The sequence below is a fragment of the Haliotis rubra genome, unplaced genomic scaffold (genome assembly GCF_003918875.1).
Source record: "Haliotis rubra isolate DU_JTF1 unplaced genomic scaffold, ASM391887v1 Scf575, whole genome shotgun sequence".
In the NCBI taxonomy this organism is placed as follows: Eukaryota; Metazoa; Mollusca; class Gastropoda; order Lepetellida; family Haliotidae; genus Haliotis; species Haliotis rubra.
This window is the reverse complement of record NW_025767274.1, coordinates 18165-35743: the sequence shown is the minus strand read 5'-3', so window position 1 is coordinate 35743 and position 17579 is coordinate 18165. Positions and strand designations below refer to the sequence as shown.

At 40.5% G+C, this 17579-nt stretch overlaps 2 protein-coding genes across 2 annotated transcripts in view; one reads left to right on the top strand and one right to left on the bottom strand.

Annotated features, from left to right (window-relative positions):
• LOC124254550 (cytosolic Fe-S cluster assembly factor nubp1-B-like) overlaps positions 1–7521 on the top strand; it is a 30089-nt gene extending 22568 nt beyond the window's left edge. The window contains 7 exon segments of the mRNA XM_046688367.1: positions 455–502; positions 504–546; positions 1563–1717; positions 1894–2004; positions 2610–2712; positions 3645–3728; positions 6182–7521. Coding sequence (XP_046544323.1) covers positions 455–502; positions 504–546; positions 1563–1717; positions 1894–2004; positions 2610–2712; positions 3645–3728; positions 6182–6255 — 618 coding nt within the window. The 3' untranslated portion in view covers positions 6256–7521.
• A 3728-nt stretch (positions 7522–11249) lies between these two features.
• On the bottom strand, positions 11250–17325 carry LOC124254560 (testis-specific serine/threonine-protein kinase 1-like). The gene is given in 9 exon segments (XM_046688385.1): positions 11250–12105; positions 12873–13000; positions 13566–13695; positions 14223–14366; positions 14996–15109; positions 15393–15524; positions 16207–16447; positions 16972–17031; positions 17033–17325. Coding segments are annotated over 9 exon segments (1683 nt in total). The 5' UTR covers positions 17285–17325; the 3' UTR covers positions 11250–11623.
• Positions 17326–17579: the final 254 nt, after the last annotated feature.

Sequence of the window (17579 nt, the reverse complement as noted above, 5' to 3'; positions counted from 1 at the left end):
GTCGAACGAACATCTGTGTGTTAGATTTTAGATATTTCAACATTTATTAGATGATTCGGTCATAATAGGATCTTAGTAAGATATTGCAGCTTTCGTGCAGTGTCATTAGTATGTATATAAATTAACAATTGTGGGAAAATAAAAAGTGGGTTAAACATTTAGAATTTTTGTTTTCATTCCACTGCAAAACACTTTGGATGACAATCAGCATGATCAGTCAGTGTCATAGAAACTTAAGCTTAATGAACCCCTTGTGAAAGTATTTGTCAAATGGTCTAACAAGTCAATATGATGGTTTAACTCTTAGCTGATATCATTGCTGATTGTATTATTTCTTCAGTAAAACCTCACTCACTCACTCACTCACTCACTAACTCACTGGATTGTGAATGGAATGTTGTTTATGGTTTGATATGGACAATGCGCTAGGTTTATCTGATGGCTTCCCCTTCAGTATGTGAGTGACAACCTTGCTGTGATGTCTGTGGGCTTCCTGCTGGCCCGGGCCAGAAGATGCTGTTATTTGGCGAGGACCGAAGAAAAATGGTGATGTTTAATTTTGGACTTTAAAACTTTTATTTAATCATGTGTATTAATAATTTGAACAATACAAACCTTCCCTTATACAGTGAACAGAGATTTTGCAAGAGCATGATTCGTGTGATTGGCACAAATATGATTACGTGTATACCAATGCATTTACAATGCATTCTGAGTCAAATGTAAAGAAGAAAGATAATGAGACCCACATTTGAATTGCCCAGTGCAGTGTATTTCTACTTATGGGCACCATAATTACTTGTAAATATATCACAAATTTGTTTGTCATTAGCAAGATTATTATTATTAAGATCAAGCTTGATGTAAGCAAAGTCATGCTCATGAATGTTACATTTATCATGAAAATTGAAGAAAATTGAAGTAAATGAATTTAAATATCCCTACAATACATTTTGAAACTTAAATTTGCACTTGCCCAGAATCAATCTTTTCATCCTAGTTAAAATGCATTTGTCAGAAACACATCTATGATCATATTTGTGACTTAAAAACCCTCCCCCACTAATTAAATGGAAATCACCCTTTTCTGGAACTGTGGAACTGAAAGAGGGGCCCCCACATATTTTAAATTTCTGCCCAAATCTGGTGGTTGGGTAATCATACTGAGGTACAATTTGACAGTTGATTAGTATAAGCATTGATTTACCACTAATTGTAGTGGTCAGTAACTGAAGATTGTGAATCAACAGTGTACTGCATTGTCAGTGGGTTGATTACATGTCCATTGTTAGATTCACAGCAGATGCTTCTGCTTGAGCTTCAACAGTTTGATACTGACACCAGGCTAGCTATTCTCGAAACGTTCGTAGCCCTACGAACTTCTTAAGCCCATTCTTAACACATTGGCTACGATCAAAATTACGAATTCTTAGGGCTAGGAACGTTTCGAGAATAAGGGCCCAGAAGCTGTTGATGTTTACATCCCTTGCTTTAACAAATCATTTGGTGTAGCTGTTTATTTGTTTCTGACATGGGAACATTTTCATTTTATGATCAAACAGGCATGATCAAGCAGTTCTTGCGAGACGTCGACTGGGGTGAGATCGACTACCTGGTGATCGACACTCCCCCAGGGACATCCGACGAGCACCTGTCTGTTGTACAGTATCTCAGTGAGACGAACGTAGATGGTGCTGTGCTGCTCACCACACCTCAGGTGAGATCTTGACAAATGCAGTCTGCCACGTAAACCATTAATTAATGTTTATATTCAAAATAAATTATAGTCCATATATCAAAAAAGAATCGACCCATTTTGGTTGGTATTCTGGGTTAGAATAAGTTGAGTACATGTGCACCAGGAAATGTGTCTGATGGATGTGTTTGTTCCAGGAAGTATCCCTAATGGATGTCCGGAAGGAGATCAACTTCTGTCACAAGGTCAAACTGCCCATAATTGGACTGGTAGAGAACATGAGTGGATTTGTCTGCCCCAGCTGTACGGTAGGTTGTCTCCCCTTTGTTTCTGTCTAACATTACACATTGTCCTATGAACGAAATATTCTCCAGTGCGACGTTAAACCCAATATCACCTCACCTCACCTTTGTCTAACATTGTAATGATGTAGAACTATTTTCTTTTCCAGTAAAAATACAAACAGGGTTAACAGGAATAAGATGTGATTATATTTCATATAAATATTGGGACACTTTTATTTTAGCTATGATGCTTTATGCCTTGAAAATATCTCTGCCTCAACAACTTCTATAATACCAACACTTATTTTCAACTTTCGATTAAGTGAGTAGCTATGTGTGAAGGGAGGTAACTCTTTCTGAATGTCAATGCTTTAAACAGATATAGTCCCATAGTACTGGCACTGACAGAGTTATGATATTATTACCCTTATTATTATAATATCTTTCTTTTCCTACCTATACAAATTTGTGTTACCATGGTTACCATCCATCGATTGGATAAAGCAATTTGCATCCAGACTTAACAGTGTGTGGAATGGTTTTGCTCTATGTATGTGGCTATGTCAGGCTGTGTTTAGAGGGTGTGTTGTTTCATACATAAACAGTGTAGTTGTTGATTATTTCACCAGAAGTCCTCCGAGATCTTTGCCCCTACCACAGGAGGAGGAGAGAAGATGGCCCAAGAGACGTGCATCCCATTCTTGGGAAAACTGCCTCTCGACCCTCGCATTGGTAGGTATGGGAAAGCACAGTCAGTCTGCCGAGAACAGCTATTTAATGATTATGGTTTTTATGTCTATGGAGGTATGATAAGCATAAAATACAAAAATCATAATATCATGTGTCGTTTGCCATGGAATCACTTGCAATTTTCTTGTTACAATATGAGATGAATGTATATGGTATAGTGTTGCTTGTGTTACAGCTGTTCATACAGCAACAACCGCCTCCGTGGTGTAGTGGTTAAAGCATCTACCCGGAGAGCTGAAGGTCGCGGGTTGATCACCGGCCGCGTCATACCAAAAGACATTAAAATATGGTACTTGTTGGTCCCTGCCTGGCGCTAGGCATTATTGGGTACAACAAGGATTGGTCGGCTTGGAGTCAGTATAATGTGGTCTGAGTGGGGCATTCATGCTTCACTGCGGCATGGTATCTCAGTGAGCTAGCAATATAAAAGCAGCTTAGTCTGGGTTAGTACAAGCAGCCACACATACACACGCATGCACATCATCATAATATAAAGTATGACGTTAAACCCCATTTCACCTCACCTCATACAGCAACATTAATGTGCAGATAAATTCAATCACATTTGTTTGGCAATGCCATATCATACCTCCTCAATAGTTGCCATGTTAGAAAAGAAATGTAAGTCAATGAATTTTGGTCAAGTGAAATAATTTGTGAGTCTGCTGAAAAACATTTAATTCTTGGCCACATACACCATTGTGCAGCAAGCCTAATGAAAATGAATCTTTTCCTGGGTTATCATGTCACCCTGCCTCATGGATATGATCAAATATGCATACGGTCCCAGGGACAATGAATCCGTATTTCTCTGATCTTGGTTTGTTGAAGCACAGAATGGGCTATGTTGTCCTGCTATATTTTAGATATCAATTTCATCTGAGATTGAATGTGTGAGTTTCTTTTGTGTCCAGGTAAATGTTGTGACGAGGGGAAGTCATTCCTTGAGGAAGTCCCTGATTCCCCAGCTACCCAGGCCTTCTCACAGATCATACAGAGTAAGTTCACCGACAATACTGTCACATTGTACAGAGTAAGTACACCGACAATACTGTCACAGATTATACAGAGTAAGTACACCGACAATACTGACACAGATTGTACAGAGTAAGTACACCGACAATACTGTCACAGATTGTACAGAGTAAGTACACCGACAATACTGTCACAGATTGTACTGAGTAAGTACACCTACAATACTGTCACCGATTGTACAGTCCGTTTGAGTTAGAAACGGACCGATTGCATTCATTAGCCTGTGCTGTGCCGTCTCCATCCTTTCTCGCACACCTGGCTGTCCCTTTCTCTGCACTCCTCCCTCGTAACAAATAGTGAACTGTGTCAACATTTTCAAATATACGAAAGCTGTTGGGTATTAGTAAATGATAAACGTGTACTATTTATATTTATGTGGCAATTTTGTACAATGATAAAATTTACAATTCATCGGTCTGTCTCTGACTCAAACGGACTGAACAGAGTAAGGACACCGACAATACTGTCACAGATTGTACAGAGTAAGGACACCGACAATACTGTCAGATTGTACAGAGTAAGCACACAGACAATACTGTCACAGATTGTACAGAGTAAGGACACCAACAATACTGGCACAGATTGTACAGAGTAAGTACACCGACAATACTGTCACAGATTGTACAGAGTAAGTACACCGACAATACTGTCACAGATTGTACAGAGTAAGACAATACTGTCACAGATTGTACAGAGTAAGTACACCGACAATACTGACACAGATTGTACAGAGTAAGTACACCGACAATACTGTCACAGATTGTACAGAGTAAGTACACCGACAATACTGTCACAGATTGTACTGAGTAAGTACACCTACAATACTGTTACCGATTGTACAGTCCGTTTGAGTTAGAAACGGACCGATTGCATTCATTAGCCTGTGCTGTGCCGTCTCCATCCTTTCTCGCACACCTGGCTGTCCCTTTCTCTGCACTCCTCCCTCGTAACAAATAGTGAACTGTGTCAACATTTTCAAATATACGAAAGCTGTTGGGTATTAGTAAATGATAAACGTGTACTATTTATATTTATGTGGCAATTTTGTACAATGATAAAATTTACAATTCATCGGTCTGTCTCTGACTCAAAACGGACTGAACAGAGTAAGGACACCGACAATACTGTCACAGATTGTACAGAGTAAGGACACCGACAATACTGTCACAGATTGTACAATGTACACCAATACTGTCACAGATTGTACAGAGTAAGGACACCGACAATACTGTCACAGATTGTACAGAGTAAGGACACCGACAATACTGTCACAGATTGTACAGAGTAAGGACACCAACAATACTGTCACAGATTGTACAGAGTAAGGACACCGACAATACTGTCACAGATTGTACAGAGTAGGGACACCGACAATACTGTCACAGATCATACAGAGTAAGGACACCGACAAAACTGACACAGATTGTACAGAGTAAGGACACCGACAATACTGTCACACATTGTACAGAGTAAGGACACCGACAATACTGTCACAGATTGTACAGAGTAAGTACACCGACAATACTGTCACACACAGAGTAAGGACACCAACAATACTGTCACAGATTGTACAGAGTAAGGACACCGACAATACTGTCACAGATTGTACAGAGTCAGTACACCGACAATACTGTCACAGATTGTACAGAGTAAGGACACCAACAATACTGTCACAGATTGTACAGAGTAAGGACACCGACAATACTGTCACAGATTGTACAGAGTAAGTACACAGACAATACTGTCACAGATTGTACAGAGTAAGGACACCAACAATACTGTCACAGATTGTACAGAGTAAGTACACCGTGACAATACTGTCACAGATTGTACAGAGTAAGTACACAGACAATACTGTCACAGATCATACAGAGTACGTACACTGACAATACTGTCACTGATTGTACAGAGTAAGACAATACTGGCACAGATTCATGAATGTAATTCCTAGTTATTATTCTGCATATTACTCATTGGTGTTTGAAGAAAGAAAATACAGAAAAGCATATGAAATTTTGGCTTCAGGTTTCAAACCTACAGGGAAATTTTACTGAAAGCTTAAGGTGGCACAATGTAATCAAATTGTGATGTCCGTAATCATTATACACTTTTCCCATCAATTAAGCACTTTGACAACATACAAATTCAAAATTACCACACATGATTTGGAGTCACTCAAATTTATATGTGCAAATATATCTGAAAATTATAACACACAACATTTCTACGACATAATATATTCTTCAACTGAAATCCAAACAATCATTGTGACATTCATATGACATTCTTATATCAACAGTGGATTTTTCCGGACAATACAAAAAGTTCTTGCCTAATTGTTATGCACTTCAAAACTGCCTGAAAAATGAAGGAAAAAATACTTTAATGTTTCACGTCCTAAACATCACTGTTCCAGAAATCACTGAGCATTGCAGCAAAGCAGCTGTGAACCGAAGTGTGGAGACCGGTGAGAAGATGGACACTAGCTGATAATACTGAGCCTAGGATACTGACATATCTGGACAACACATGATCCTCACATCACTCCTGTGTCACGGACAATATAGGTGATATCAACATGCTTCCTACATGCCCATAGATGGTACTGCTGCTTGCTGGCCACACAGCACGGTGTCTGACAGGGAAATATACATGATATTAACACAGATGGCATAACTCGAGATATGTAGGTGTGCTGTCATGATGAGAACAGATTATTTTTGTTTCTCTGGTTTACAGATTGCTTCATGCACTGGTCTAACTGTGGGAACCAAATAGAATAAAATAAGCCTTATTTTGTGTTTTGAAATAGTCTTATGACTTTCTCTTGTCAGGTGAGGGGCGCTGGGGTAGCCTAGTGGTTAAAGCGTCCGCTCGTGACACGGAAGACCCGGGTTCGAATCCCCACATGGGTACAATGTGTGAAGCCCATTTCAGGTGTCCCGCGCCGTGATGTTGCGGGAATATTGCTAAAAGCGGCGTAAAACTAAACTCAGTCAGTCTTGTCAGGTGAGCAGAGTTAATAAGCTTGTCTTGTCATTCTGTGTAACTTATTGTATACACAATTTATTCAGGTTTCGATTTAACCATGCAAAGACATGCACCAGTGCAACCAAATATTAAAACATGCAACGTAATATTTATGTCTACATGCACCAAGTGCATGGTGAAGATTTTCAAATTTCTTTCTGACTAGCCTTAACTTTTCCACAGAACATCGAACTGTGAACACTTTCAGTACCTCTGACTGAGCTTATTTACCTTACTATATCACTGATTTTGTAAGTTGTCGCTTTCATTGGCTGGTCATCATCATACGACTGTGTTCTCTTCAAGATTATGCGTGGTGCCCTTGTGCAAGTTCAGTCAAGTTCCTTAAATTGAGCTGTTATTTATTGTGAACAGTAGGGCTGTGTAGTGTATTCATGAGTATTGCAATGTATGTGTTGCAGGTATCTGTATTGCAATGTACGTGTTACAGGTATCTGTATTGCAATGTACGTGTTACAGGTATCTGTATTGCAGTAAACGTGTTACAGGTATCTGTATTGCAATGTACGTGTTACAGGTATCTGTATTGCTATGTACGTGTTACAGGTATCTGTATTGCAGTATACGTGTTACAGGTATCTGTATTGCAGTGTACGTGTTACAGGTATCTGTATTGCAATGTACGTGTTACAGGTATCTGTATTGCAGTGTACGTGTTACAGGTATCTGTATTGCAATGTACGTGTTACAGGTATCTGTATTGCAATTACAGGTATCTGTATTGTATTGTGTTACAGGTATCTGTATTGCAGTGTAATGTTACAGGTATCTGTATTGCAGGTATCTGTAATTGTTACAGGTAATCTGTACATATACGTGTTACAGGTATCTGTATTATGATACGTATTGTGATATATTTGGAGCTTATACATTTGGCAGTGATTGACAACGATTGTACATGTAGATCCTGTTTTCTTCTAACTGAAGTTTGCATTACAATGTCAAGTTAAGCAGGGTCAGTTGATGCCATGTTTTAGTCATACTTACAGGGGAGATAATGTGAGTGAAGCGTCACCTTTGTGTTTGATGTTATTAATCACTTCTGAAGGGACACATCGATTATGAATGACTATGCCATGTAGATTCTAGGTTAAACAATACTTTTAATTATGAAACTTGATATATGCTAGTTTTACCCAATACCCAAAATGTTGCAATACATATCTTTTTAAGATTCTTATTGCAATATACTGGTAAGCAGGTAATACCTTGTGAACAAGTAAATTTCCATTAAATTGAAATGATGTTGAATTAAATGTGGTAGCTGAAAAATACAATGCTTTTTAGATCATATGGTTTTTCCTCTTCTTGATATTTTGAGGGGTTGAAGGAATCTAGTAAACCAAATGAAAAGATTGTCTGGCCTAACTGTGATGTTTTATAGTGCTGAAGTATCAGTATGTATGCAAGTGTGCTTGAAATGCTGTACGTAGCAAATGTGAATGTCAGTACTATAAGTAGCAAGATCAGAGTTGTTTTTAATTTAAGTTTTTGTGAGGAAAACAAATGCATAGATATGTATTACCATGTTCTGTGAAGTGGTGTATGCCATAAAGCTGATCGTGCCACGAGGACAGTGCTCACATATATCACAGTAGTGGATCTGCTTGGTTTGATTAAGAAATGTTCATACAAAAGCATTTTTCAGCAAATCAGATGATACATACTAAGCTGAAAGAGATAAGAAAGAAGTGACAGTGTTCTGGTGCACAAAATCATTTACTGTTAGATGTATGTAAGTTGGTTCTGTGCTGTATTGCTTCACTGTTGCTTGACAACGGTATAGGGGTGGTGGGGTAGCCTAGTGGTTAAAGCGTTCGCCTGTCACGAAGCGCCCGGGTTCGATTCCCCACATGGGTACAATGTGTGAAGCCCATTTCTGATGTCCCCTGCCGTGATATTGCTGGAATATTGCTAGAAGCGGCGTAAAACCAAACTCACTCACTCACTTGACAACGGTATAAGAATCTATACCGAAAGTTTGCATCATAATACAATAAGGAAGTTGTGATCCATAAGGCATCATACCTTTCTGGAACTCCATTCCAGTGTGTGGCTGTGGTGTTGGTGTAAGGAGCTTTTTGAAATGAATGTGCACCAAACGTCACACTGGGTGTACACTCAAAAGAAGGGACCCTGTTCCTTCATATTAAGACAGATTAACTATAGTGATATCAACAAACTGGGTATCTCAGAACTTCCCATGAGTAGTATAAGTTGGAGGATGTATGACAGCATGCACAGGGATGGCGCTGGATGTCATTCCTTTACACCTCCATTGTTGTGTTCTTGAAGTAAGTATGTTGCCAACTGTTTAAATTAGGGGTGTCGCGATACGAGAATGTATCGCTGCATCGATACATTTTACTGACGATACGATACGCGATACATGCTTGCGTGTATCGATTCCTATTTTAAAACTTTATCGATTCAAATTTTTATGCTATATCCATCTCCTTCAAAGTCTTGATAGTAAAATTATACTAGATCGCTCCGATAAATAGATGTAGCTAGCTTTACTTAAAAAATAGGTTGGAAACTAACAGCTTTTGTGATTGGCTAGACTATTTTGATGGACCAATCTTAAAATCGTGATACGTATCGTATCGTGAGATTGGTGTATCGTGACACCCCTAGTTTAAATTATATTTGTACGAAAATGCCAATGTCCCAAAGGCTGAACACAAGTGGGACTCTGGTCTTGCTACTGTAATGTCTAAGAATGTTGATTTACTCCTAGTCTCTGTTGCTTCCAGTGGCAGCACATGTAGACTGTACAGTTTTAGTGACACAGAACAATATTTTGTACATAATAAAAAATAAAATGTCCCAGATCCTATGATTTGTTTGTTTTGTTGTTGTGTGAGGGGACCATGAGTTACATGAGTGTTTAGGTCTCCTGACATTGGATTACATTGTCAATGTCTGTAATAGTTACACCCGTGACGATGCGGGTTAGAATTGATCTTCAGTAACCCAAGACTAGAGGTGACTAATGGGATTGGGTGGTCAGGCTTGCTGACTTGGTTGACATGTCATCTTATCCCAGTTGCTTAGATCGATGCTCATGCTGTTGATCACTGGATTGTTTGGTCCAGACTCGATTATATACACACCGCCGTGACGTCACAGACCTGGAATATTGTTGAGTGCGGCGTTAAGCATCATCCGTGGCAATGAAACACTTATCCGCCTCTTCTAGAGCTGATCTTCCTCTATAGCTGGAATATTGGTGATTGCAGCGTAAAACTAAACTCAGTCAGTCAGTCACTCACTGGAGTGATACAGAAAGATACAGAAAGCCATCTTTTGAAATCTTTGTATATTATAGGGGTTCATGTGCCCATTGGATATGTCTTATTCCAGCTAGAATAGGTCCCCAGCCAGCTGTGTGGGTCCCCTGGCATCTGTGTGGGTCCCCAGCCAGGTGTGTGGGTCCCGGGTTGTGTGGGTCCCCAGCCTGTGTGGGTCCCCTGGCTCCCGGGCATCTTGTGTCAGGTGTGTGGGTCCCCGGGCATCTGAAGGGTTTGGGTTGTTAAACTCTGGGACTTGGTCAGTTTCATGCTTTGATGACAAAGGATGTTGCTCATAAAATCAGTCACTGAATTGCCTGGTCTATACTTGATTAGTTACAGACCACTAAGTCTTCACAAAGCTGGATTATTGCCAAATGTGGCATTAAACTCTAAAATAAACAAATGATATATCATAGCTTTGCTGATATATATAGGCAAGATTGATAACTCTTTGTAAGAAATTGGCCTGACTAATATAACATAATGAAACCTCTTGAGCACATAAATTCTAATAGCCTTCAACCCCTCATACCCTTCACAGTAGACAAATCGAGTAATGTTAGTTCCACAGCTGCACCCGATGATCATCAAGTTTGTTCTGTCTCCGATAACATGCTTCAAGTGTATTGACTGTTATGATCATTCAGAGTCTCTGTTAAATACAGCTAAGAAAATGTTTGGCTGATCGGCAAAGTCAAACGTGCTTCACTTGATTATTTGAAGGCTGTTGTGATTCGGTGGCAATACTGCAGACTACAGTGTAAACATTTACTTGCTGTCTAAATCGGTGTTTGATGTTCATGGTCATGTGAGAATTGGTTTAACGTTGCATTCAAGACTATTGCACTTACTGGGGTGTACTTATGTTTGTTGGCACATGCATGTTTGTACATGATACCAGGTCATAGTTGAATATGGATACAATCCCTTGTCAGACACGATAGTGGCATTAGGTGACAAGTCCTTAGTTTAACAGCAACCATCTTTCAACGTCTATTAGTATGAGGTGGCCTGTGGAATAACCTCACCCAACACAACCATAACTGTCTGGGCACAAGTTAAATCAACAATCTGGATGTTTATGAAAAGTAATTGATTCACTTTTAAAACATGAATTGCAACACAGAAAATAGGAAATATATTAATATATTTTTTAATAAAAGGATATCAAATTTGACAAATATTTAGTACAAAGTAATGAACCTAAACAATTCATTCACAATAAGGATCAATGGTTGAAATTTCATTCTTATCATGAATCTTTCCCCAAAATTGAAGACAATGTTCACATCAAACTGATTGACAAATTTACAAACCTGGGGATATTCAAAAGATAACCTGACACTATTTATACAAAGGTGTATCAGAAATTTGTTAAACATATTTGTATAAAACAAATCTTTTCATGATGAATATGAGAACTTAACACAAAAGCAATTTTGGTTGTATGCAGTGTTGAAAGCTTGCAAAAAACGGACCTGCTCAGGGAAAACAAAATGTCTAGGACGTGTTTATGTATCTGGCACAAGGTGAGCAAAAGTGTCCCCCCACATCTTCAGCTTGTCCTCCTTCTTCTTCCTCTCGGCATCAGCAGCATCGGCTGTCTCCTGTTTCACTTCACTCTCATGGCGCCGCGTGCTGCCAAGAACACTGGCCACTTTGCCTGATGGCGTGAAACGCATCTCCTTCACCTCCTGCACTGTTTGGTTCTCTCTGACGTTGATGATCTTTGCCATGGCTTGTTCCTGGGGGATGGTGAGAATGGTGGTGATGGGGCCGCGCTTGAACCTCCGCATCGCTGTCACCACTCGGACTGCCATTTTAAAGCGGTTGAGAGCATTTGCGGCCTTCTTGAACCGGGCCATTCCACCACCTAAGCCAGGTTTTTTGGCCGTATCACCTCCAGCATTAGCAGTTCCAGTGGTTCCATTTTCTGAGATGGGTGCAAGGGACTGGAAAGTGGCCTTTCCGGGAGATAGGGCACGGCTGGTTTCTAGAGAGAGTAACACATCAGTTAGATAACGTCACAGGTGAAGGATAATGATCATCATTTGCTTGATAACAGTGTTAGCATCTACACCGAAATGCCATATCTATTGCAATACAGAAGTTATCTACCCATAGAAATTGTCTCTCTTCACCGTACCTGCTTCTAAATGCCACTTAAAGAAGGGAATGATGATGTTTGCATGATTTGTATTAATTATTTCGTGGAGATATTGATCAGTTTCAAAGATAAACCCTTTTTTCTATGTATAACCTACAGTGAATACAACAATACTTCAAATGGCAAATACATGAACCAGGTACAGCAAAGCACTGATTGGTGCTCCATAAAACATTGTCTGAGGTTGCACGAGTACTGAGGTGTTGAGTAACTCAAGTAAGCATGAATACTAAGTACATTATGTGATATATCCTGAACAGAAAACGTTGGGGTCATGAATAGTTTTCGAGATGTGTTCAATTGTCACCATAAAAACATATCCCCCCAAATATTCTATATTTTAATGCAGAAACATTAAGTACTCTTGTAGAGGTAGTTAATACAAAACTGATATAATGGTATTGCTTCTTCGATAAATGAAAACCAATGCCTTAGAAACACTTGTAACCATGACATTGATGGGAGCTTACAGTTACTTGCCTCATAACTATCTGAAGTTACTGACTCTGTATAAGCAAAGGCGATAAAATTAAAGATGTCTTGCAAGAAGGAATGACGTGAAACAAGGGAGATAACTATGTATACTAACTAACCTGCAGGCCCATTGAGCTGCCCGTTGATCCGGCGGCCAGCGGGGCCCATCACTCCGAGTAGCATCCCGGTAGAGGAGGCCTTATGGGCAGGGAGAACATCCTTCAGGTTGATACTGCTTGTCCCAGTACTGCAACACCAGCCATGATGGTAACTGTTAAAGGTAATGTCACATCGGCAATACCATAGCCATACGGGGACAAACCGAGCAAGGAATTATTGAAGATATATTTCCTGGCAAAACTCTGCAGAATAATATGGATCATGTCTGTCCAGACGTGCTCCCACGAACACTATTATTGACAGTGAAAAATCATTAGTCTGGAAACCCTGTCTGGTGGACAATTTCTTCTGGAAATGACTGTATGATGTGAAATTATTTTCAGTAACACTGAATTTCTGGGCTGACCGTGAGTGAGTTGGGTTTTACGCCGCTTTTAGCAATATTCCAGCAATATCACGGCGGGGGACACCAGAAATGGGCTTCACACATTGTACCCATCTGGGAATCGAACCCGGGTCTTCGGCGTGACGAGCGAACGCTTTAACCACTATGATACATAACTGGAATACCGTGAAAAGCCACATTAGACCCATCTCACTCACTCAATAACGATCCTGAGTATACATATTGTTGTACTGAGACCCTGGAAGCAGTGCACGATTGTGTAGAGGCAAGCATGGACGAGTGTTACCTGTGGTTAACGGCAACTGATCGGAGGATGTCAGTGACCATGTTTGTCTTGAGAGGCTTGGAGTTCTGTCCACAGGAGAAGCCATGTTCTGCAGTGGGATTCAGGCCCATGTGTGGTACTCTAGACGTCACTGGAAACACAAATGTGGCTGTTGACGTATGTGTACATTCTCGTGTCAGGAGGCCCTCTTGAGAAGAGGCGGCGTCACAAGGCTGGTAATGGACTTGTCAGTGTAGGGGAGAGAAGTGGTGGGCCGCTAGGATTTGTCTTTGAACTGTATCATAATTTGTTTACGGCCCCTACCTCCTCCCAAACACATTTATATGACAATGTCATTGTGTCATTCGTCATTGTGCTAACATTCAAACGTTCATTTAGGCTATGAGAGATGGTGCGATGGGCTGTGAGCTGTTGGTAATAAGTCCCATCAGCCATAGGCTATGGTTGAGAGAGTTTATCTTCCCCATGACGGGTCTAGTTCTGCAGTCACCGTGGCCACCTGATAATTTACATCGCCTTGTATCTCAAACATGAGGCAGAGGAGGCATACACTAGAATGACACAGTGTTTCCCTACTGGAGACACACCTACTGCGAATGACTGATGGCGCTGTTAATGATAATGCCCTACTATGTTACAGTAAGGCATTGTACTCACCTGCTTTGACGGAAAGAACAGACATGGACTGCTCAGCCTTGTTGACAAGTGGTTTACACATCCACACACTCTTCCTGATGGCTGGGATGCTGGGACGTCTTCTGGCGCTGGTGTCCAGGATCTGGCGGATCAGTTCTCGACAGTCTGTAAGACATAGGATAGACTGATTTGGAACTGAGTTGAAGGACTTTTCACACATGATATTGTCATTGAGTGGCTGGGTGGGTATGAGTGAGTGAGTGAGTGAGTGTGTTGGCTGGTGCATGAGTGAGTAAGTGAGTGAGTGGGTGGTTTTTTTGGGTGGATGGGTGTTTCAATGCTTGTTGTTGGTGCTCACAACAATGTACATTGCAATAGTGAGTGAGTTTAGTTTTACGCCGCACTCAGCAATATTCCAGCTATATGGCGGCGGTCTGTAAATAATAGAGTCTGGACCAGACAATCCAGTGATCAACAGCATCAGCATCGATCTGCCCAATTGGGAACCGATGACATGTGTCAACCAAGCCACCCGATCCCGTTCGTCGCCTCTAACGACAAGCATTGGTTGCTGAAGGTACTTTCTAACCCGGACCTTCACGGGTGTATTTTGCAATAGTCAATTCTACTTTTTTGTAGGTTCATATCCTTACCAAAATATAATTCGTTCAGTACATACATATAAAATGAAAAAAACCCAAAACTTATGAAATAAAAAACCCAAAATAATTATGTCGGTTTTATGTGCCTAGTTATCTCTTAAAGGTGTACTGAATTAGAAAACCGTAACTTACCTTTAGATACCTGCTTGTAGAATTTGAGTTTTTTCTCCATGGAACTCCTGAGTATGTCGACATCGGTGTCGTTGAATGGCAGCTTCCCATTCAGCATCCCATAGAGGCAAACACCTGAAGAGGGATGTGATGAGGTAGCGCTGGCATAGTTATGCGCCTAATCATGAATGGATACATACGATGTGGAAACACGAAAGAACTATGACAATATAGAGCCTGAATTCGGGACTGTACTCAGGAACGTGCATTAAATAAGATGATGCAATTATAGGTGTTATGTCTGGAAGTTTATAATAAGAATAAATTATTTTTGTAAATGCCAGTTAGAGTTAAGTTGTATTTGAATGCTGAATGATTTATAAATCAGCAAACAAAACACGACAAAAAGATGACTGACCACAGCTCCAGATGTCCGTCCTTCCACCGTCATACATTTCCCCGTCCAGAATCTCGGGGGCGGCGTACGCATATGACCCGCAGAAGGTCTCCATCAGATCTCTGTACGGGTTCAGTCGGGCAAACCCAAAATCTGAAAAACACGGAATGTTGTTTCTTTTGATAACCAACATAAAATAATTAACAATATGCTCATACAAACGTTCACATTATTTGTTTTACGCTGTACAGTGGCACTTATTTTTGTTGTTGAGAAATTGTGGGATTCGAACACACACTCTCAGAGTAGAGCCTCAGATCGCCAGCACATAAAGTCCTTGAGGATGGTACCCAACCTAAAACGTACAAAACCTTGCACTTTTCTAAGGTTTTTGTTATTGTTGGTTTGTTGTTTAACGCCGCACTCAACAATATTGCAGATATATAGCGGTGGTCTGTAAATAATTGTGTCTGGAACAGAGAATCCAGTGATAAACAGCATGAGCATCGATCTACGCATTTGAGATACGATGCTATGTGAGAAACAGGTCAGCGAGCCTGACCACCCGTTAGTCGCCTCTTACGACAAGCATGGGTTGTCTACAATTCTAAAAGACATTCTCAGAAAAGTCAGTGAAAACGATGTATGCAGACCTATCTGTGTGATATTTCGCGGATTAATATTTTTGTTTTTCATATGAACCCATTTTGGCGTAAGATTTATAAGTTTTATCGTGAGAGCTTGACATAAGTAATAATAAAAATGTGAGTCTCAAGCCAAATGCGTGAGAGTTAGCAGATGTGGGTCATGGTGTAGTTTGGGAATGGAAGCGTACCGGTGAGTCTGATGTTGTACTGGTCGTCCAGCAGGATGTTGTCCAGCTTGATGTCCCTGTGATACACGTATTGTCCGTGCAGGTAGCTGACCACATCCAGCAACTGGTGGAACACACGCCTGCCGTCCGCCTCGCTCAGACTCCCCACCTTGTTCACGTAGTCTAGCAGGTCGCCATTGGGCAGGTATTCCATTACTAGGTACATGTTGCTTCGGCTCTCGTACACCTCGTGGAGGACAATCTTGGAACATGTATAAAACATACGTGATTACCCCTACATGTAGATTTGGGTACCACAGAGACTATGGAGCAAAAGTTGGGTAGTCACAGCCGGGACTTCGTGAAATGGTGCACGTGTCAATGACAAGTCACTCTTCGTCTTTTATCAAGTTTAATCCGCCGTGTTAGCACTGACAGCTCAGTCTCGTTTCACAAATTTAAGCGATCGCAGCTAAGGTGGTCGTAAACTCCCATACTTTATCATTGACTTACGCTAGTCGTAGCGTTAAGAGCGCTTTGTATATTTTTGTAAACGTCGTTGAACTTTTAATAAGGATTTCAATTCGGAAACCAAAACGCAAAACAAAACTAAAAGGAATAAGTGGATTCGATAACCGCAGCTAACGTGGTCATAGTGATCGCAGGCACACGCCTTCATATCACCACCTGCACAATGAAATATAAATACATTATACGATATGACCGTTCGTTATCTTAAAAATACACTTAACTCTCCAATCAGTTTTATATTCACAAGTCACTCACCAGAGACGTATGCCTTAGTTTCTGAAGAAGGGCAATTTCACGTGGAAGGAACTTCTCCTTTGGCTTCTTTTGGGATTTTGCTCTTCTGTATAATCTTCACAGCAAGATTTTCATTTTTCTTTTTGCAATACGCTCTTTTTACCTTAGCGTAAGCTCCCTCTCCGATAGTCTCATGTAATGTGTATCCAAACCGCTCTAAAGCTAGCCTGTAATCTTTGGATGGTAAAATAATCCCATCCTTACTTTTCATGGACAATTCCTGATGAATTTCCACGATTTTCGTCTCGTAGGCTTCTTCCACGCCTCCTTCCATTGCTGACGTGACTTCAGCTTCGGCGATGTGGATTTGTGGCGAAAGCGTCTGTGACGTCATTTAATTATGACGTCATGTTAATCACTGGCGCTGGTCATACTCCGGCGCAGTGCATAACATGAAAGCCTAATGCTGCCATATTTGTAACATTAATTACTTTCTTCTGCGAAATATCTCTCATCTTCCATTATTTTCTCGTTGCTTCGAACAGTTTCGCGTTATTTCGATTATTTTCTTAAAATTTGGAGTATTTTCTTGTTACTTCGATTAATTCCAAGATCCGGATTAGAATTGA